This window comes from Rousettus aegyptiacus, unplaced genomic scaffold, assembly GCF_014176215.1.
Source record: "Rousettus aegyptiacus isolate mRouAeg1 unplaced genomic scaffold, mRouAeg1.p scaffold_m13_p_6, whole genome shotgun sequence".
Classification (NCBI taxonomy): domain Eukaryota; kingdom Metazoa; phylum Chordata; class Mammalia; order Chiroptera; family Pteropodidae; genus Rousettus; species Rousettus aegyptiacus.
In genome coordinates this window covers 50,587,811-50,611,126 of record NW_023416309.1, presented here as the reverse complement: position 1 = coordinate 50,611,126, position 23,316 = coordinate 50,587,811, and the positions used below count along the sequence as shown (strand labels likewise).

Genomic DNA, 23,316 nt, shown 5'->3' with positions numbered 1-23,316 from the left:
AATGGGCTCCCAGGAGCCAACATGTGCTTTTTAAATGTAATTTTTAGCACCCCAGCTGGAAGAGGCCACGCTCTTGAAGAATTGATTACAAGGGTTGCAACCTGTTTGATCAGATTTACCATGTGATCCACGTGAATATCCGAAGACCAGACTGGAAATGTGAGCTTCCAGAAAAGCCTGCTCTACCCCTGTGAGGATCTTCTAGCTTTTTGCCCATTTTTCATTTGCTGGGATAACACATTAGAGGGAGCCTATTAGAAGAAGAACAATAGTTATGTTAACATGGTCATTAATCAAGTCGGAAAGAAAGAGGAAACCAGTTGTGAATTCAGTTCTGTCGCCCTAAAGAGAAAGGCAGAAGGATTCCCGGAAATTGGCAAGCGTGTGTAAAACAGCGTTCTCTCACCGTGTCTTGTGAACTTTCCGCTAGGAAATCACATCTTCATACAGGCCGTGTAGATTTTACTACGTTTACTGTTTTATTCCCTCCTCATAATCTATAGAAATGGATTTCTAGTTGCTCACATCTGTGTTTCATCCTGAATCATTTGCACTGGTTAACTGGCCCCAGTGACTGCCAATAACATTTTAAGTGTAAATAATGAGGGGCTACTGGCCACAGTGATAGCCTCTTTAGTTTGGGACAGTGTGAGGATTGTACTGGGGATAAAGGCTGTTCCTCACGCCAGAGGAATTTAGAATGTGAAAGCTTCTTCTCCTGGTGCATAATTCATCCCTGACACCTCCACGTCTCCCTGTGTTGGAGGAACCTTTTACGTTTGCTTTGCCTGGAGGTCAGCGTTGAAATCTTTTGGAGTCGCAGGCAGCTGAGAGGCTAGAGCCTGTCTTTGAGTCCTGGGAGTTTTACATTCTGTCCCTGATCATCAAGTTTTATCCCAAATGCTTGATGTTTTAATAAAAAAAAAGAGGGGGGGGGAGGGCAATTTATATTATAACTATTAAATCAAAGAACGTTGAGGCTTGAAGGGACCTTAGGTATGTTATTTCACAAATGGAGAAACTGAGGCCCATCGAGGGGAAAGCTGATTTGTACAAAGAAATTCAGTGTTTGGGCCACGTTTAACTGCTCTGACTTCTAATTCATGTCTCTGCCAGCAGCACTTGCCCCTTTTCATTCCATGGTCTGGGAGCTGGCCATCCGGTTGCTGTGAAGGTTATACCTCCTCTGCCCAAGAAAACAGGACACAAGTCACATCAGATGTGATCACAGCCAGAGAGGCTGAGAATGGTGAAAGAGAAAGCAATATGTAACCTGCAAAGTAACAACATGGTTATGCCTAACTTCGAAGGAAAAACTATTCAAATGGCATTCTCCATAACGCAGTGCCGGGCTGAGGCTGGCGAGTAGCTCATTAGGTGGCACAACCCACACACACACACCCTCCCCCAAGAAAAAGGATTTCTAGTAAACAGCCTTCATTCTGAGAGTACTTCCCATTCAGACGGCATCCCAGACAGTCTACCGAGTTAAAGAATGAATAACAGCAGATGGAGGGTGAGATTAGAGGTGGAGAGGAAGGGGGAATGCGACATTTTAATGCCGAGCTCCAAAATGAGCTGTGGAGAGGTTGGCACTCAGAGTTATGGTAAAGCTGTTCAGAAGCCTCCCCTTCGCAGGCGAGGAGGCGCTTGTGCCCAGACCGTAAAACACAGGCGTGTGCCTGCCTGCTCCTCCACACCCTGTGTGAGGTGATGGAGAATTGCGTGTGGCACTAGTGGCCTCAATCGACTCATTCTGCTCACTCCTCCTCCTCCCCTCAAATCATTGAGGTAGCATTTTTGTGCACTGGGGGATCCATTTAATAGATATAGGAGATCAATCTTCTTACCAAGTGAAAACTCAACTCTAATTTCCATGTCCCGTGATTTCAGGAGTGTTTAGTTTTTTGCAGTAGGAAATGCAGCATTATCTGAGAGAGAGTTGGAGGTGAATTAGTGAGGAGACGAAGGCGAATGGCAGGGCTAAGAGTTGTTTTCCGCATTCTGTGCTAGTGAAGCTTTATGAAAAGAATAGGATAGATATGAATCTATTTTTTTCAATGTTTTATTTGAACATTTCAAATATAGAGAAAAATGGGAAAAATTTTACAGTCAACCACACCACCTGGATTCTACCATTAAATTCGAACGTAATTGCTTTGCAAGTGTCCATCTCTCCATCCTCGCCTCCATCTATCAATCCATCTAAATTTTTTTAAATGCAGATATCAGTGTTTCCCTGAAATGCTTCAGCATACATTTTGTTAACCAGTTTTCATTTTCCATTTAGTTTCTTTTTCTTTTTTGAGGTAAAACGTATATACGTACATACCTTAAATGCACCATTCTCTCAGTTTTGACCCAAACTTCTATCAAAATAGAGAACATTACCATCGTTCCAGAAAGTCCCCTCTCGCCGCTCTCCGGCCAGTCTTCATCTCCATCTTTGAGAAGCATCCGCTCTTCTGATGTTTTCATAATAAAGTAGTTTTGCCTGTTCTAGAACAGTGCATATGTGAAATCATACAGTGTATACTTTTTTTGTGTAAAGCTTTTTTTTTCACTCAATGTAGTATTTTTGAGATTCACTCATGTTATTGTGTGTATCAATAGTTCATCTGTTCTTGTTTCTGAATACTGTTTCATTGCATTGATAGAGCACCATATGGTTAGCCATTTTCCTATTGATAAACACATGAGCTGTTTCCAGTTTGGGGTTATTTTCAATATAGTGTTTTCATATTCTTACACAAGTCTTTTGGTGGACATATGCTCTCCCTTCTCTTGAATAAAGTGCAAATGCTGGGGCACAGGATAGGTGTATGGTTAGTTTTATTTAAAAGAAAACAAAAAGCTGCCCAACATTTTCCCAAAGTGTTTGGACCATTTTACACTCCTGCCAACAATGTGTGAGATTCCTATCTTTGACAACATTTCGGGGTGTCATAATTTAATTTTAACCACTGTGATAGGTGTAATAGTGTATCTCATTTTAGTTTTAATTTTCATTTTCGTGATAATTAATGATGTTAAACACTTTGCATGTGCTTAATGTCTATTCATTATCTTGTGAAGTATCTGTTCAAATATTTGGTCTATTTTTCAATTGGGTTGCTTTTTACTTTTGAGTTTTAGACATTCTTCATATATTTTAGATACTGGTCCTTTGTCAGATGTATGTATTGCAAATATTTTCTCCTAGTCCGCGATTCATCCATTCATTTTCTTAATTTCTTCAGCATCTTTTGATGGGAAGTTTTAATTTAGATGAAATCTAACATCAATATTTTCCTTTTAAGTCTATTGCTTTCTGTGGTCCCCTGAAAGAATGAATATTTTTCTTTATCTACTTCCAAGTTTATCTTACGTTTTCTTCTGAAAGCTTTATGATTTTAGCTTTTATGTTTGCCTGTGATCCATCGTGTATTAATTTTTGTGTATGGTGTGAAGCAGGGATTGAGGATTTTTTTTTTTACATTGATTTTCAATTATTCTAGTACTATTTGAAAAGGCTTTCTTTCTCCATTGGATTTTTGGTGTGTGTGACATTGTCAAAAAATGAAATGACTATAGAAATGTCAGTATTTTTAATCTGAGTTCTGTTTTCTGTTCCACTGTTTAATTTTCTATCCCTTTGCTGTACCGTACTGTCTTGATAACTGTAGCTTTATGGTAAATCTTGAAGTTGTATAAAGTCCTTCAACTTTGTTGTCCTTTTTCAAATTGCTTTGGCTATGTCACATCCTTGGCATTTCTATATAAATTTTGGAATCTGCTTGCCAATTTCAAAACATAATTGGGGAATAATTGACATCTTAATAATACCGAGTCCTCTGATCTATGAACATGGTCTATATTTCTATTTATTAGATATTCTTTAAGTTTCTCAGCAACGTTTATTGGTTTTCAGTGTAGAGGTCTTGCATGTCTTTTATTAAAATCATTCCTAAGTGCCTGTTTTTGGTTTGTTTTTGGTGCTATTGTATACAGGATTCCATTTCGTTTTGTAATATTTTGCAGATAGTTTATAAAAATGCAATTAATTTTTGCATATTAATGTATCCTTTGACTATGAGAAATTCACTTACTCGTTCTAGAAGTTGTTTTGTATTTTTTTTTAGAATTTTTCAAGTCATCTGGAAATAGAGATATCTATTTTTCTAATCTCCTTGCCTTTATTTCTTCCCATTGCCGTATTGCAATGACTACTTCCTCAGTACAATGTTGACTAAAAATGGTAAGAAAAATATTGTATTATCCCACTTATGTGGAATCTAAACAAAAACGAACAAAAAAATTCAAAGAAAAAAGATCAGATTTGTAGTTATTAAAGGTGGGGGAGGGAATGGAGGAATTGGATGAAGCATTCTTTCTTCTGATTTTAGGAGAAAAACGGCATTTCACTATTAAATATATTAGATACACATTTTTCACACGTGCCCTTTATCAGATTGAGGTTTTCTTCTGTTGCTAGTTTGCCGAGTATTTTTTATTGAATGAGAGTTGAAATTTGTTGAGTGACTCTCTTCTTTGCCTGTTATAATAATCATATGGTTCTCTTTCTGCCTGTTAATATGGCGAATTACATTGAATTTTACACATCACACCAAGCTTGCATTTTGGGATAAACCCTACTTAGTCATGATGCATTATCCTTTTAACCTATTTCTAAATACTATATACTAAACTTTTTGAATATATATTTAGAGGGAATATTAGTCTGTAATTTTTTCGTCTTTGTGAGGTTCTGCTAGTTGGGTAATACAGGCCTCATATATCAAGTTGGGAAAGGTCATGAGAATGTTTTGAGTAAATGAAAATCTGAAACAAAGAGGAAGTTGTACATTGACCTGTGAGCTGCAAAACAATGAATAGTTTCTTGCCCTTCTGAATGTGCCAGGTTGCACATTCTGGAATTTGTCACAGGCTCTGAAATAATGGTAAGGAGATGGTGCTTTGGCAGTGTGATATATCGTGAAAACAGAATCAGCCGAAAGTGGGGAGGCTGAGCCACATCGATTGCTAAATGGAGGAAACTTGGAGCAATTGGTTTGGATGTAAAACGGTTCATTCGCCCTATTCCAACTTTGTACAGAACTTTTCCTTTGACATATTGCTTTTTTGATACCATTAAGAAGAAAAAAATTAATCAGTAATTTATATAGCTTTAACAACTTAAAAAAAAGAAGCTATTGTTATTATAACAGAACAGGCATACGCTAGGGCAATTTTAGTTTTCTTGATATGATTGACATACAGCGTTGTGTAGGTTTAAGGTGCATAGTGTAATGACTTGACTTACACATATTGTGAAATGTTCACCACAAGCTTTGCTAATATCTATCACCTCAGATAGATGAAGGAGAAGGAGGAGGAGGAGGAGGAGGAGGAGGTGAAGCAGGAGAAGAAAATGTTTTTTTCCTTATGATGAGAACTTTAAGGATTTACTCTCCTAGCATTTTTCAGACATACCATTTATGTAAGTGTTAATTATAACCGTCACGTATGTAGTACATCTCCACGACTTGTTATCTGACCACTGGAAGTTTGTACCTTTTGAACACCTTCATCCAGCTCCTCCATCCCCTCCCCACCTTTAGTAACCACGAATCTGATCTTTTTTCTTTGAATTTTATTTTATTTTTGTTTGTTTGGATTCCACATATCAGTGAGATAATACAGTATTTCTCTTTCTCTGACTTCTTTCACTTAGCATAATGCCTTCAAGGTCCATCCACGTTGTTGCAAATGGCAGGATTTTCTTCTTTTTATGGCTCAATCGTATTTCATTGTGTGTATATCATATTTTCTTCATCTATTCGTTTGTTGACAGACTCTTTGGTTGTTTCCAGAGCTACTGTAAATGATGCTGCAATCAACGCGAGGATGCAGATATCTCTTTGACATAATAACTTTTGTTGTTTCCTTTGGGCAGGCACCCACAAGTATAACTACTGTATCATAAGGTAGTTCTAGTTTTACTTTTTTGAGGAACCTCCATACTATTTTCCAAAGTGGCTGCACCAATTTACAGTCCCACTGACAATGCACGACGGTTCCTTTTCTTCCACATCCTCGCCAGCATTCATTATCTCTTGTCTTTTTGGTCATAGCCTTTCTAACTAAAATTGGCCTTTCTCATTGTGGTTTTGATTCGCATTTCCCTAATGATTGATAATGTCGAGCACCTTTTCTGTACCTGTTGCCCGTTTGAATATCTTCTTTGGAAAAATGTCTGTTCAAACAGGTTCTTTGCCCATTTATTTAATGGGGTTGTTTTTGTTTGTTTGTTTGTTTGTTTGTTTTTGCCTATTGAGTTGTATGAGTTCTTTATATATTTTCAATGTTTACCCCTTCTCAGATACGTAATTTGCGAATATTTTCTCCCATCCCATAGGCTGCCTTTTCATTTTGTGGATGGTTTTCCTTTGTTGTGCAGATACTTTCAGTTTGATGTAATTCTACTTGTTTATTTTTTATTTTGTTGCTTGCGTCACATCCAAAATATTATTGCCAAGACCCATGTCGAGGAGCTTTTTTCCGGGCCAGTTTTTAAAAACTGTGTATTACGTGGACTACTTTCAGAGAGAAATAAGTTTTCTAGCCTCATATGTTGAGTTTTATTATTTTTATTATGATCTTGTTTGAAATTTATAAACATAAAACTACAAGCTCTTATTCTTTGCTTTTAGACGACTATACAAAAACAATGCACACAAATTAAGTATGAACGAACTTTGAAAACAATGAAATGCAAGTTAATAACATTAATGTAAGGGATGATATTGCTTTACTGAACCTAAATTGGGGCTTACAGTCAGAGAGTAGTACTCATGAGTTCTTTTAAGTTTATCAGGCCTATATTACTGGGTGATGACTTAATTCTTCTGCCATTTTTCTCGATTTGAACTTACATGAACTGTTCATATGTCATGGTTACATCATTTAAGTGTTAAGTCTACCTATGTGCCTCTATTTTTTTCTTTTTAGCTAGAGATTATAAAGTACCATTTAATATCAATGCAAGTATAAATGAAGGTAGCAAATCATGTACCGATACCCAGCCTTCCAGGCTTAATCCAGATGATTTAGAATTTGGTCATACTAATTTATTTTAGATTATCATCAGAAATGCATAATTTAGACATCTCTTAGACAACTGTAAGACCTTCGAGAATATAAATCACCGTTGCCTGTGGGCCCAACGTCATAACATTAGAAGTCGCAAAAGAAGAAAAGACTAGAAGTGTCGCTAAGGCCCGGAGGCCATAGTGATCTTGTCAGGGCACATGGTAAATATTTCACTCCTTGAGTTCTAAGGAGCCTGAATGTGAAAACAGAGAAGCCAGAGAGAAGCCGGGTCATGATGGAGAAAATGCACCAGGTGCACTCATTAAACCAGCATGGAGGCACACGCAGCCACTGGCTTCTTGCACTGTTCACCTCTGAAAGGCTGGACGTCTTGTTTTTTGCCTTCCAGTTCCGTGAAATTGTTGGATTCAGTTGTCATAGGCAGAATCACAAACCTAGGGCTTAGTTAAATATGGCTCATGGTGCCAGGGTGTAACTTTGTGTTTTCAGATTTTTGCATGTCGGGTTTCCTTACAGCAAGTTTCCTTAAAGCAAGGGAGAGTTTTTCTTTTTCTGAAATGTTAGACTTGCTGTGTGTGTCCTTTACCTATTTAGTATTTTTTTTTAAAAAAATGTTTTATTGGGATAAGAACATTTAACAGGAAATATACTCTTAACAGAGTTTTAAGTGTATGATAGAGTATTCTGAATTCTAGGTGTGATGCTGTACAGATCTCTAGCACTTGTTCGCCTTGCAGAAACTGAAACGTTATACCCCTTGAACGACAGCTCCCCATCTCCCCCTCCCCCAGCCTCTGGCAACTGCCATTCTACTCTCTGCTTCTATGAGTTTGAGTGTTTTAGGTACTTCATGTAAGTGGAATCGTACTGTGCCTTTCTGTGGCTGGCTTATTTCACTTAGGATAGTGTTCTCGAGGCTCCTCTGTATGTCACAGATGGCAGATTTCTTTCCTTTTTCAAGGCTGCATAATATCCCGCGCACCCTTTCGATGCATGCCGAATGCAGTGCCTTGTCTTTCAGTCCCATCCAACCCACCCGGACTCTTCCCTGATGTCAATTCTCTAACCTGTTGTCGTTTTCCAAATGTCTTCATGGACCTATTGACTGGGGGCATAAATAAAGAGAACGAAAGCAGGTTTGGGGATCTAAGGAAGGCCTGAAGCCTGAGCAGGAACTTCCTGGGGGTCGAATCCCACAATCGTGTGGTGCTCCCTACTGTTTTCAGAGGGTCGCTGCCCCAGCTAATTATCAATTTTCCATGGACCGTCTTAAAATGTAGCTCTGGAAGGTTTTTCCATCACTTCTCCACCCTGTGGAAATACCTATATCATGGGGACCGAGCTTAATTTCCCTTGACCACTCCACTTTTAACTTTACCCACTGGACATGGCCCTGTCAGCCCACCCGGCCGCCCCAGTGGACCCACCCTCCACTGGACACTTCCCAGCCTGTCAGTGGACAGTCCTGAGCACAGTGGGCTTGTGCAGAGGGCAGCATATTTTGAGGGGATTCCAAAGGCCTATGGTTGGTAAGCCCATTGAAATTCTATCCAAAATATTAGCTGAATTTTTCTAATCTTCAACCTCAGTACTCATGGATCCCACATTTTGTAGATGGTAAATTAAGTGGTAATTGAGGCTTATAAATTTTTGTGTAATTTATTCTGGTTTTCTTCCAATGGCCTGTGAGGTAGAACTTAAATAAAGCTTTACTATAGTTGCTTCTTCCTGTTTAGAGAGTCTGGCACAATATTTTGTCTTCTGGGCTCAAATAACCATGTAATTACTCTGTAATCATATAGTAATTAGCATGTACTATATGCATTTATTACATAATTATATTCCTGGAGGATTGCATGGCAATTACACTTGCATTCAGCATATCATTTTATATACTACATAATGAACAAGTATATAATTTGTTGCTTTTTTCTTTTATCCTAATTTCAGTTTACCAACCAGGAGCTGGAAACTTCTCTTGTTGCCTTGTAGTCGGCAGGTGCCTGAGCTCCTTTGGCCTCTCTCAATACCTCCTAATTATACATCTGAGACAGTGCTAGGAGCTTGTGTTCTGCTGTGACTTCCCAGCATTTGCATTCCTAATACTTTCCTCCTTGTCCCGAAATCATTAAGTATTTAGTTTCAAAACACAGAGTTGATCGAAGTTCCCATCACTGCCAGGTAAACGGCAAGGACTCAATTAAAACAGAGGAGGTGTGAGCAGCCCAGGCGCCCGGCACGGTAATCACGCCCGCCTCTCTCTCCTTTTGCAGTCGAGCACATTCCCAAAGGGAACAACTGCCTAGATGCCGCCAAGGCCTGCAACCTCGATGACACCTGCAAGAAGTACAGGTCCGCGTACATCACGCCGTGCACCACCAGCATGTCCAACGAAGTCTGCAACCGACGCAAGTGCCACAAGGCCCTGCGGCAGTTCTTCGACAAGGTTCCGGCCAAGCACAGCTACGGGATGCTCTTCTGCTCCTGCCGGGACATCGCCTGCACCGAGCGGCGGCGGCAGACCATCGTGCCCGTGTGCTCCTATGAGGAGAGGGAGAAGCCCAACTGTCTGAATTTGCAGGACTCCTGCAAGACGAATTACATCTGCAGGTAAGCATGCTGGCAGCCTGGGGATTCACGAGGCGGCGAGGCGGACCTCTGCAGCTGCTGCAGGGGCCAAGCTCCCGTTTCGTTTCTACCGGGCGACAGGTGGGAGGGGAGGGTGGTCCTCGGAAGGGACTGGCCAGAAATTGGCCTCTGTATCTGACACATGGCTCTTCAGAAGCTGGCCAGGCTCTCGTGCTGGGGCAGGTTGTGGTCTATAACCTGGGCGAAGCTTTGAGAGGTGCCGGAATGAGGGAAATACCACTGTACTGGGAGGGTCACCTGAGGCCAGGTGAGCTGGAAGGCACATGCCCACTCCGCAAGCCCTAACATGCCACCAGATGTCACACGGGGTTAAGTAAGACAGGAAGGGTAGGCTAGAGATGTGGAACCTCTTGACCATCAGCTCAGAAAATCATAAGGGACCAAAGAGAGGGACTGAGCTGGGTTGAGCCCTGAAGATGAATTCCAGAATGTCTGTTCTGGGCCGCTCAGTTGGGTACACTGTTACGCAGAGTGGGGTCACCTTCCTGCAGAGCCATGTTTCTGAAGCCAGGTCTCCATCAGAAACCCCGCTAAGCCTGGGTTGTTGAAAACGGTCACTTCCTTTTCCCTTTTGGCCACTTATTAATTTAACATTCGAAGGTGTCCACGAACACAATCTCTGTGTTCCTTTCTTAAAAAATAAAAAGAAAAGAAGAGAAATATAGAAGTAGAGGGAACGCGAAGGCCCGTCTTTGTGCTGCCCTCACTTGGCCCTAGCTGTCACTGTCGACAATTTGATGTGTGTCCTTCCAGAACGTAGGATTGATTTCAGTTGCTGATCGAAGCAGGTATTTTGATAACCAGAGGCTTAAAGTTTTTGTAGCCTAAGGCGATGCTGGTGCCACGTTCAGATGCAAAGGCTGGATCCGGGGCTGGAGGTTCAGAGGAAGCATCACGTTGACAACACTGTACTTTGTCCCCAGGGAAGAGTCAGGAGCCTCAAACGCCTCGGACAGAAACCTGTGCACCCGGTCACTGCTTGCAGCAGACAAGTAGATGAGGGTGTGACTCTGAGCTGTTGTCTTACAAATGCCACAGCCCTGAAGAGCAGGGGGTGGAAATGTCTGATGTTTTGAGGATCTTGGTGTGCTAAGTTTTTGTTTTTGTTTTTTTGGTCAATTTAAGTTTTATTCTGGTAGAATCGTATCCCATTCTTTCCTTAAATCAGCTCTAATAGTGACCGAAGGAAAATAAAAGTCATTATTTGTAGAACCCTCTCATACTGAAGATTTTGAGAATAATGCTTCTCCACTTTTAGTGTGTGTGTGTGTGATTAGAAGCAGGTGACCTGAGGAAGAGCTCAGGTGACCAAGCAGGTCTTGGAGTGAGTCAGGTGTTCCCGAAATGCAGCTTCTCCAAGGACTCTTCCTCACTCCCACACCTCTGTTCCATTGAGACCCTCTTGGCTGCGGGCTGGGATCAGGGACGGCCGACAGGGTCTTGAGGAAGAGGCAGGGTCTCTAGACAGCCAGAACCTGGGGACGTGACCAGGGAGTCACAGAACCCCTGCTGGAGATGACACCGGGGAGAAGCCGTCGGAGCTGCGCTCGGGGTGTGGGGTGGGAGGGGACAGAGATCCTGAAGATTACTCTTCTGAAGACCTTTTGGATCCGAAACCCGAGTTCTTGGGCTTCTTGTGTCTTTGAGCAGACGGGATCCCTCTTCTAGGAACGGGATCAGGTTTCCAGAGTGTTCCTTGGCTTAGAACCTGTCTCTGCAGTAGGATGCTGTCCCGTTGACGAGTGCAAGCTGGGAGGTAGCTGCTCGGGAGGGAACGGAGCCAGGGGCAAGGCTTCTGTCCACTGGGCAGCGGCTGGGAGGTGGGGGAGGGCCTGGGGTCAGACTTCTTCTTTCTCTCCTCAGGTTTGTCCTACACATGACGTCCAGTGGAGGTCCCTGACATCTCCTACACAGGCCGAAAGGCCACCCTAAGTGGTTCATTTGAATTACCTGGCCTGTTTTTCTAGAGGGGCGATATGAATTAGTGAAATCAGACGACTTTCATACTGAGCCGCAGTGAGAAATAGCTGGGAGTTTGGGAACTCGGCGTGCTCTGGGGGAGTTTGGGAACTCGGGGTGCTCTGGGGAAGGTGGTAGGAGGAACCTGCAGATAACGGAACGGTTTGGGTGCTGTTTGGGGGCTCAGACAGCCCTGATAAGAAGGTTCCAGAAACCATTTGTCTTGAGACAGCCCCAGTAGCATAGAGTGACCTCAGCCGATTGGGCAGAAAGGAACGGGGGTCAGCCGGATACCCTTGGCCTAATAACTGGCGGCACCTGGTCACACCAGGGTCGGGGTGTGAGAACGGCCGCCATGCAGAGGGGTGAAGGTGAGCTGGGCTGGAGGGTGCGCCTGGGGGCGGCTTTGTGCTGCTCCCCCGTTTCTGGCTCTGGCCACAACTCGGAAGCTGTTTGGGAATCCAGATCCCACTCTCCAGGGGCCCTACTAAGCGAAATTTGTCTCCGTGTGATTGATGGCTTTTATACCCTGTCTCGAGTCTTCCCTGGGAGGGCAAATCGTGACTTCCCCTGGTGTTAGCTGTCGTTCTTCTGCCCATAATTTCTCGCCCAAGCCTTGACTTATTACTCATAATTACACCCTCCCCGCCAGTCGTGGTAAATGTAATTTAAGCTGCGAGGTAGCCTGGCGGTGTTTTCTTTGATCAGATTTTATTAATCTTGTCTCTAATTTTACGCCTTCCATTCCATCCCTGCTCCATCCATCTCGGTGAGGCCGTCGTAGTTGCTGCTGCTGGGAGCCGCGGCTGGCACTAGCTGGAGCTGGGACTTGTGTGGGGTTGGACCTTACAGTGGCTCTGACCCAAACCCATCTAAAGAGACGAGGGTACCACCGCCGACGCGATGACTTCAAGCCTTACTTGAATATCCCCAAAGCGAAGGGATGGCAAGAAGGAAAATCGCTTCCTAAAACCCGTTCTTCGAAAGCTCACACTTTCAGATGCTCCGTTTCCTTGTCAACCTCAGCGACTATCAAAGAGCTGCTCAAACTCATTAAAACTTCCCTCGCTTGAAGTTCCCCAGCCCCCGCCCCGCACACAGATTTCCTTCCCGCCGGGTCGGCGGCGCCTCTGCTCAGAACCTGTCTGTCTCTCTCCCGCCTGGTGCCTTCAGAGGAGCTCCAACTTGAGCTTTTCCTTTTGACTTTGTTTTTTCTTTCTTCAGTTCCCTTTCAGGAAAGCTGACAGGTTCCTTTCCTCTCGGGGTGGTTGGGGAAAGGCAAGAGCTTGGCGGTTTGGGCCTCCAAGCTTGTCTACAGAATAGCAAACATGAAGGTATTATTAGGAGGGTGTGATGAAATTTAAAAGCCTCTCGTTCTTCCCCTGAAGCAGCGTCTCCCTTGCCAGTTTTCTTTTTCTTTTCTTTCTTTCTTTTTTTCTTTTCTTAGTACCTGGAAAGATATCTATCAGGACTGGGTTTGACCATAAAGAAAGCACAGACCTTTATCCCTGATGCACGTTATTATATACACATCATTTAAACTTATGCCTTTCCTCCTTGGCCCCAAACTCTGATAACCAAAATAAGCTGTGGCTCAGGGTGCTGCAAATACGTTCGTATCACTTTTATTTTTCTACTTAATCACTCAGACGCCACGGCTATTTTTTTTTTATTACCAAGAGGTCCAGCACCTTCCTCTTGAGCATGCCCCTTTCTGTTTTCATCTAAGAATTACGGAGTTATATTTCAAAACTCACTGCGCTCTCAATGCCAAGTAAAGAGGGAGCCTGAGGCTGCCGACCAGCCCACCTGCCTGAAGCTTTAGCTGCTGCCAGAAGGTGTCGCTGTTGAGAACAGCCAGGAGGATGCTGGGTGGGTCAGTGGCGGTGCCCTTCTTGGCTATTCTGCCCTTGAATGGCTATTCAGCAACAGAGGCGCTGCATCCTTGGGCACCAGAGTAACGACTCTTAGTTTATACTCAATAAATAGCCACCGTTTCCTAAAGCATGACGTTTTGTCCAGGAGGCTGGGTGCTAAGGGGTTCCAGCCAGAGACAGCCCTCCAACTCGAATGCATAGTATCCTAGACTGTCCCTTTCCTGGCATCCTAGGTGGACTTGAGTCGTATGTTTGTTTGCTAGTCTGTCCTTCCTTCCTTCCTTCCTTCCTTCCTTCCTTCCTTCCTTCCTTCCTTCCTTCCTTCCTTCCTTCCTCCATCCCTCCCTCCCTCCCTCTCTCTGTCTCTTCCTTCCTTTCTTCCTTCCTTCCTTCCTTCCTTCCTTCCTTCCTTCCTTCCCTCCTTCCTTCCTTCCTTCCTTCCTTCCCTCCTTTTTAAAAAATTTTTATTGTGGTAAGAACACTTAACATGAGATCTACCCTCTCAGCAGCTTTTTAAGTGCACAATATAGTATGCTATCCACAAGCACAACGTTGTACTGTAGATATCTAAAACCTATTCGCCTTGCGTGACTGAAATTGCACAACTCATTGATCAGCAACTCCCCGCTCCCCCTCTGCCCCGCCCGCGGCCCCTGGCAACCACAATTTTGTTCTTCACTTCCATGAGCTTGACGATTTTAGATACTTCATATTAAGTGGACTCAGTATTCGTCCTTCTGTGGCTGGCTTATTTCACTTGGCATGGAGTCTCCAGGGTCATCCCTGTCATCGCGTATGGCAGGATTTCCTTCCCTTTTAAGGCCGAAATAGTACTTGGTCACAGGTATCTCAGTCCTTCAAGAAAGATTCTGATAATGCTGAACCTAAAAGGGGAGGAATCAGGGCTTCTGTGCTCTCTGTCCCCGAGGCCCTGCTGGAGATAAACTCACTCATCCTGGAGCCCATCCTCTGTCCCCATAGTTTTCAGGAGCGGTGGCTTTGATCAAGTCACCCAGTAGTTGGTCTTGCCTTTCCCCAGGGACTGAGGGTCCTTTAATTATATCCTAGACAATCTGGTTTCCTGTTTTTGTTTTTTAGCAGGACCGAGAAGGTCTCCCTTGGTGTAGTTCCAGGAGAGCAGCATATGTAATTTTCAAAATTCTGCCCCAGCCAGCACCACGTTTTCCACTCCAGGGCTGACCCTGTTATACTTAGAGCAAATGTGTCACTGTTAATTTGTTAACTGGGACAACTGGGGAAACATGTTACAAAACTATGCAGCACATTACTGCTTCAGTAACTTGCTCGGTCTGACAGCGTTAGTGCACCTTTAAAAGGTGAGGAATGCGTTTTATTTGCCTGGAATCAGACCTCATTCACAAGTAAACTGTGGATCTTGGCGATCAAGGGCATTCTCGACTCCTTGGGCTAAATTCCTGTGCTAGAAACTGGATTCTGCATCGCCACATCCGGGCTTGTCTTGACATGCGGCGAGCACGGGAGAAAATGTCTCAGAGGATAATTAACGCCTAAAACTAGATGGGTAGATTAATTTGGTACTTAATTTTATTTTACACCGATTCATTCACAAATGGAAATCAGCAATTAGACAATGCAAACTTTTGAACCATGGAAGGAAAGGTTCAGGAATATGAGAAAATACAAGTAAAACATTTTCCAGTTCATTTGAGCAGTTTTCATTTCAAATGATTACACGGGTGTCTTTAGCAAAGCGTTCGGAGTGTCAAATGGCTTTTTTTTTTTTTAAATGCGCTCCACCTGCTCAAGCTGCCTGCCACCCAGGCTCTGAGCCAGAGACAACCTGGACCCCTGCGGGAGACTCCTAGGTGTGCGCAGAGGGTTGTCAAGATCATGAGAGGAGAAGGATGCCCTCTGACCTCTGCCGCCGCCTCTTCTTCCTTGACTTCAGCAGGCAGGGAGGAGCATGCTTCTCGTTGGATCTTCCAGGTCTCCAGCCCCAGCCTGGGCATCGAGACAAGACATGTGGCCATTTAGCAGCAGCTAAGCAGGACAGGATGGAGCTTGTCGGCTCCCTGGCTCCCAGGGGTAACCTGAACTGTGAATCGGGGAACAGCCCGCTACCACTCGCTCTACCTTATGATCTCCTGTCTCTTTTCTTACCTCTTCTTGGGCAGAGGTGGTTGTGAAGCCATTTGTCTGTTCCTCCTGGCGCCTAAAAAACGCTGTCACTAAAAAACACTTGTCTAGATTTACTCTGGATTCTCCTCTCCCTACCTCTGCCCAAACTGAGAGCCTCGGCCTCATTTCCCTCACCTGCCCATGTCCTCGCCGAAGTCACTTTTGCTGCTCTTGGCCCTGAGACAGAATCAGACTCCTTGTCTTTACTTTGGAGCATCCTGTTGGTTATTAGATCCACGTGGACAGGTGGAGTCTGGGCACCAGAACTGTCTTATTGGAAAAGAAGTGGGATTGAATCCACCCAGGGAGCCCAAACAGAGCACCGCATGTATTTTTTGGGCGGGGAGGATGTGTCGTAGTGGAGGGTGTCAGGAGCCAGATTCGGACCCGGCCTTGGCGGCTGAGAAGCAGGGAAAGTCAGGTTGGTGCTCGGTTTGGGGGAAAATGAGGTGGGAGTAGGAGGCGGAGCCTGGGAACCGTCCTCGACACAGGGAGAAAAATCAGTGCGATAGAAAGGCGCGATGTCGGAGGCCTCCGCTGCCACGCTGAAGGGCTAGATTTTATCCCTCACAGGTCGATAAGGGAAGAGACATCATCTGCTGGGCCTCGGAGAGTTCCCAGGGGGCAGTGAGCAGGGAGGGTTGGAGTGGGGCGAGGCCAGGAGGCCAGGTAGGGGGTTCCTGAGGTGGACTAGATGAAGGGGGACCAGGGGAACAGGGCGGAAGTGGGGAAGCTTGATAGGCACCGTGGAGGGGAGAAGTTGAGGATTTATCGAACACCCGGCATAGACAGGGTAGCGTGGCCCTCCACAGCCTGGACACCTGCAGGTGATGGAGTTAGCAGCCAGGATGGGAACAGAGGAAAGACAGGCAGACTTGTCTCTTGGGTTGGAGGCAGGGGAAAAAGACTATGAATTGTTTTGGCCATACTACACTGAAGGGTGTGTCCATCAGGACTCGTTTCATCTTGGACAGAAACCTAATTTAAGCTTTCTGGGGCTAAAGCGGGAGTCCTACTAACCCACGGGACTGGGTCGGGACAGTAGTTTGACATGGCCAGGACCGAAGGCCCAGCGTCACTTGGCTGCGCTCTTACCCTCTGCTCCCTCTGCTTGTCCGCGTCCTTCTCTTGTACCATTTCTCGTACCATGTCTTGGTGAGTGCTGCCACCAGCAGCCCTACGCACGTATTTTATCACCTTATAATCAGAGAGGTAGAGACTCTTCCCTTGCTGAAACCCATTAGGAAAATCCCAGTGAAGGACTTTGATTGGCCTTGTTTGGGTCATGTACCCATCCCTAGACCAGCCCCTGAGGCCAAAGGGAAGGTGTAGGATAGCTGAGCAGAAGCCAGGGTCAGCAGAGTCCATATCAAAGGCAAGGAGTACTGGGCTCGGAAAAAGAAGGCTGAGTGTGAGTGCACAAGGCCGTCCACGTGGAGGTCGAAGGCTTGTGCGGCCAGGCACTAGGGGGCAAAGGCACAGTCCTCTCGGTGGCCCCAAATCCCGACATGACCGCCCCCTGCCCTTACTTGTCTGGCCTCTTCTCCAGCCATCTTGCCTCTGCTCCCTCTGCGTCAGCCATATCGGTCCCTTTGCCAGCCTTACGACGTGCTAGACGCGCCCTGCCGCTAGGCCTTTGCCCTAGCCGTTCTCTCTGCCGGGACCGCTCTTTCCCCGGATGCTCCCAGGCAAACTCCGTCACCTCCACGTCTCCTCAAGCCTCCTCGTACTGAGGCTCACGCTGGCCACCCTATTCAACACTGTAAGCCGCTGCGCGCTCCCAGACCCCCTGCCTGCCTCTCACTTTTTAAAAGCCTTATAACACACTATATAATTTACTTGCTTGTTCTGATTATTTGCTTCTTTTCTTCATTGGAATATACGTTCCACAGTCAGGGTTCTCTGTCTGTGATATATCCCCCAAGTGCCTAAAACTGTGCCTGGACAATATCCTTTACTTACTAAATATTTGCCAAATGAGTAAATGAACAAATTTAAAATCCGAATAGATCTTGGAGAAGGGGCGGGGATATAGGGGTCGATTTTAGAATCATCAACACAGAAGTTGTTATAGATGTGTGCTAGGATTTATTCCCCAGGAGAAGTGGGTGAGAAGAGCACCCAAAGACTCGACCCTTGGGGACACCAGGTTTATGGTGAAAGTGTCTGAAGAGGCCTGAGACGGGTACGAAGTTGGAGAGTTGGGGAACCAAGCAAAGACCTCAACAAAGCCCACAGTGGTTTAAAGAGTGGTGCACAATGGTGTCAGGCACTCAGAGGGCAGAGGAAGAAAACTCAGGGTGACAATGGATTTACGATGTAGGGGCTCTATCCAGCCATCCTTCCATTCATCTATCCTCCTTCCATTTATTCATCCATCCGTCTGTTCACCCATTTGTCCGTCCGTCCTTCCTTCACTCCCTCCCTCCGTCCCTCCCTCCCACCCGTCCACCCATTCATCCACCCATCCATCCACCAGCTGGCCTGCAGTAATTGTGCCAGCAATAAAGACCTGGCTTCTCACCGACAGTGCAGAGAAGAAGGCAGTCACACACACACTCGTGACGGCGTGGTATGGCAGTTTGTAGTCTAGAAGGTACAAAGTGCTTCGGGAGAATGGCCTACTCAGCCCGGCGGGTCAGCAAGGCTTCCTAGAGAAGCTGATATTGAGCTGGGGTGGAGGGACGAGCAGCATGGGAGAGAGCCACCATGGCAGTGAGGGGACAGAGGCCCAGGGCTGCAGGTTTGAGAAAGGCATGGGAGGCACAACAGCACCCAAGCGCTGGGTTTCGAGCGTGAGCAGCCCTGGGCTGCACATCTCACAAACGTGGTCTTTAATCAGCCTGCCGCCCTGCACAGGGACCATCAGCCAGTGTGATGAGCAGGCAATGCCCAGCTCCCACATGGAGAATGTGGGAATCAACCTGGCCTCGCCAGCTCTGAAACCTGGTTTCTGTTACTACTTCCAAATGATTGTCTTTCATGACAAGAATACAATGTTCCTAACACTGTTCCGTCTTAACGCCTTTCAGTCCAGACAGGCAGCGTGAGAATCCCAGGCAGCCTCTGAATCCAGACGCTCTTTACAGCTCAGTAGCTCAGACAGCATCAGCTTTAAAGAGAGTTTTCACAGAGTTAGGACAAAATGTCCATCAGAGCCTCTTGGCGTCATTTAAAAAGAAAAAACTGCGCAGGTTGTACATACTCATTAACTCCGTTATCTAATTTCCTTTTGAGCACTCATCGCTTATTACAGAGTGGTTTCTCTGTGACAGGTTGGTGATTGCAAGAGTTATTTCTACGAATAGGAAAAACTCCTCCCAGACCACACTGGGGTTTTATTATTATTATTATTATTATTATTATTATTATTATTATGAAGTCAGTCACATTTATTGAATGCAGCCTGTTTGACTCCGGGCTGTCAATGTGTAAGTCGTGTGGCTATTTCCCAAGAGCCCCCGCTCACCTGGTTGGACTTCGTGACTCCTGCTGAACCATCACTGGAGTTCAGAGTCCTCAGCCCTCACCCATTCCCAAGCAGCAGATATCAGGGACCTGGCTGTGCGTCTCACAGGAGATGAATTCTTTGCTGTCGCGGAGTGACAACCCGTTCTAAAATAATCCGTGGTTATGTCACCGGGTTGGGTTCATCCAGGTGTTTGCCTTCCTACCTTCTCCTTGCCCTGTGGGCATTTCATTAATCACAAAAGCCTCGGTTTCGTGGGCTGCATCTTCAGTGCAGTGCTGGTAAACGATGCGTGCGGAGGGCGGGAGACCTGGAGTCATGGCCAGAAGTGCCGAAGTAGGTAGGGTGAGTGAGGACTTAACGGGGGTCTCTGGGACCCTAGATTTCAGACCACCTTGTCTAAGACTGGGTGCACCCGAGAGAGACCCTGACTTATGCCCTCTGCTTCTCCATGCAGCGTGATCCTCTTCAAAGGGGACCCTCCTGCTCTGCCCAGCAGCGGTTTCATTGTACTAGGGCCCATGCGGTTCGTCGGCAAGGAAAACTAGCTTCCCCTGGAAGCCTAGAGCAAAGCAGAGATTTTATTCTCTCTTGTGCGCTCTCTGTCTCTCTCTGTCTCTCTCTCTCTGTCTCTCTCTCTCTCTCTCTCTCTCTCTCTCTATTTCAAGAAAAAGGGATGCTTCTATATCACGTATCTCAAAATAAATAAAACTATCCACTGAGTAGGGGATGGGGTCAAATTAATGGGGAAAATGGAGACCCCGGTATTCCTAGGGAGCTGCCCCTTCACGCAGACAACAGCCTGTGGGGTCCAAGGGCATCCCGTGTGGGCCAGCACCCATAGCCTGTGACTCAGAGCATTCTCACTTGTGTATGAGGAAATTTGCCCGTTTACAGGTGGCTGCCATGTATAATTGATGCCCAGGTCTCACAGCCAAGCTTGGCATTCCATTCCGCCCAGGAGACCCCAGACCCCGACGCAGGCATCACCCTAAGTGAGGCACCCTGCAGTCACGCTGCCATTTCCATTTCCACGGGCATTTCCAACTCAGTGAATGGGAAATTGCTCTGTAATTTTCAAAGCAATTAATTATGCAGAAACTGTTGCATCCAAGATAAAAACAAGAATTTAAAAGAACGCTTAATGTGAAAAGTACCACCCGAAGCTGGAGCTGGAACTTTTCTTTTTTTCCTTTCCTGGTCGCTGTCGCTGTCCTTGTGAGGGAGGCGGACCTGGGCTCGCATCCCACTTCGGCTAGTTCTAGCACGTGGGCAGCTGGAGGCCTCAGTTTCGCTTCTAGAAATGGACGTAATGACTCCATCTTCCCAGGGCAGCTGTGAGGATGGAATGAGGTGTCCAAGCAAATGCGTCAGCATAGCGCCCGCCACCGAACAGTGGAAACTCAGTCTGTCTCCCCCTCTCTCTTTCCACAAGTTCTTATCAGAGAGAACAACAAAAGCCTAAGATTTCAAATGAAACGTTTCCGCCCGATAGCGGAGACCTTAAGAGTAGGATTTGTGGGCGGAGGGGGTAGCTTCTCACTGCTTTGCACTCGTGTGCACCCACGGCATTCGGCGGCATGTGGAAATGTCAGCCCGTTCTGTGAGGCCGTGTTGCTAGGCTTCGCACATCACCATCTTTTCTGTTTTGTACCATTAGGGAAAGATGGGGGAGGGGGTGGAGGTGGGGGTGGACAAAGTCTGGAGGAGTTTGGCGCATGTGTCATCTCCAGAACATTCCTGCCCGGAATAGACAATTATTGACATACAGAGACACACACAGGAAGACGTGAATGGGGCTGGCCACGAGACCGCTGGGCCTGGAGTCGTAGACTCACTCTTGTCTCAACTGAATAGGCAGTGGGGGTGGGGACCGACCACCGGCAGTCCCTGGGAGCACGTGCTGCCGCCGTGACGTGGGGTGACGGTGAACAGAGGGTTCTTAGAGGTGCCGGTGTGTGAGTCAGTGAAGGGCGGTCACTGACCCAGTGCCCCGGCATACGCACCTTCCCCTCTCCTGCGTGGCTCCGCGCTGTGACTCATCCGATCACCCCCGTTCGGAGGCGTGCAGAGTGGCTCGTTGTCCCGGATGCCGGAGCCCCCGAGTCCCCGAGCCGGGGGCATCCTGGCCGGAATGTGTGGATGGCGGCGATGGGGACGAGGAGGATGCCAAGGAGAGCGGCATTTGTTTGACATTCGCCGCGTGCCCCGCACTGTGCCGAGCACAGCGCGACACTCCCGGAAGTGGGTGTCGCCACCCTCCTCCTCGTTTCACCAATGACGAGGTGCGACCTTGAGCAGCTTCTGCAGTCGCCCAGGGGTGCCACTGCGGTGCCAACCCAGAGGGTCCGTCGGGCCGCAGAGCCCGGGCTCTGTGCACCTTGCCGCCCGCTTCCGGTGTAAATGTGTGATCTTGCTGACCACCCACCCCAGGTGTGTGGAATTGCCTACTGGCGACGACTTTGTTTTCACTTTTTGGTTATTCATTTTAAAACAAAATTTTGAAATACGAGACCATTGGATCTTGTCAAGGTAGGGCTTAGAGGCCCCTCACAAACCATATTTCACTTCTTGTTAAAACGGTGGTTTTAACAAGACTTCTTTACACTCTTGAAAAATTACCGAGGATCCCGAAGGGCTCTTGCTTATGTGGGGGAATCCGTTGATACTTATCATATCAAAGAATCAAAGCTGAAGAAATATTTATCTATTTATTGCTTCATTTAAAAATAATACTGGACGTCCATTACATGTTTCTATAAATAACAACATTTTTATTAAAAATCGCTGTATTTTTCCAAAACAAAAAACTTAAGGAGAAGTATGGCATTGTTTTATACTTTTACAAATCTAGTGTCTGACCGGAAGATACCTGGCTTCTTATATCTGCTTTGGCGTTCAGTCTGTTTCGATATCCCACGTCTTGACCTCCGGAAAAACTCCATGGTACTCACGTGACAGAGTGAGACTGAGAAAGGTAAATAAGAACTTAATATGGCTGGGAAAGTAGTTTTGACCTCACGGACCCTAGAAGATGAGTTTGAGATTTCCAGGGTCCCGGGACCTCATTTTGAGAATGGCTGCGCTAGAAGGACCAGAATGATCTCAGGCTAACGGACAGGTGTGTGCACAAGTGTTCCCACGGTGTCCTTGAACTAAGACAGTCTGGGTGTGAGTGGCCACCTTGGACCCATCCCGTCCAGCCCCAGCAGGTCAGGACGGCTAGGCTGCGGGATGTCGGTGGGAGCCCAACGCCAGAGTCTTTCTGGGAGGAAATGGGGACCGAGAATTCCAGAACCGCTGAGCCTCCCTCCAGCTGTCACTGTGGGGCTACGTGGCTGCTGGTGAGCCTGGCCCAGCTCGCTTTCCGGTTCTGAGAGATGCTCTCCTGACAGACAGCGCTTCCTTCTCTTTTTCGGCATGACGAGGGATTCCAGCATCATATTTACTCAGTCAGGCAGAACCCTGGGCTGATGTAGAAAAACCTTTTGTGTCCGGCCGGAAAGACTCAGTGGCGCTTCTCTCTTAAGTAGGAGCTCGGGGAGAGTGTCGTAGGTTAACCTCTGCTCCTTGGAATTTGGGATGGAGTGATGCTTTGTGATGTGGGCCGCCTCGGGTGCAGCCCCATTCTATTCCTTCTGCTCTATGACCAGTTACCATGGTAAGAGTGAAAGGATTATAATGACGTTGGGCAAAGGATAACGCTTAGACCTGGAAATGCCAGGAACCTGGAAGTTCAAGATTTCTCTGCTCACCCAGCACTTGGAATTTCTATTGGAGAGTTAGCTGGCTCCATCTACCAGCTGTGAACTTCTTAGTATGGGAGTCTAGGGAGACAGAATGCTATCTCTCCAAGAATGTCCACTCCAGCTGAGGACCTCGATGCTGTCCTGCTAGAAAACATTTTCTGTGAAAATAGATGAAAGCAAATGGGAAGTTCCAGGTTCAGAAATTCTGGTGGAAACTTTTTGAGCTAAAACTAGTCTTATGGTTTAGAAAGTTTGCTTTTTGCTTCGCGACCTGGCTGGCGGTTGATTCTTTCACTGGTTCAGCAGGACTAGATCACCAGGTGCTTCACAGGGTCCAGAGGGTCAGAGATGAGTGTACTGT

General features: G+C 46.2%; 1 protein-coding gene across 5 annotated transcripts in view; it reads left to right on the top strand.

Moving 5' to 3' along the window:
* GFRA1 (GDNF family receptor alpha 1) overlaps window positions 1-23,316 on the top strand; it is a 196,641-nt gene that overhangs the window by 124,423 nt on the left and 48,902 nt on the right. For all 5 annotated transcript variants that reach the window (XM_016142494.2, XM_016142491.2, XM_016142490.2 and 2 more), the window contains one exon: window positions 9,366-9,702. In XM_016142494.2, the coding sequence (XP_015997980.2) occupies window positions 9,366-9,702 (337 nt within the window). The remainder of the gene's footprint in view (window positions 1-9,365; window positions 9,703-23,316) is intronic.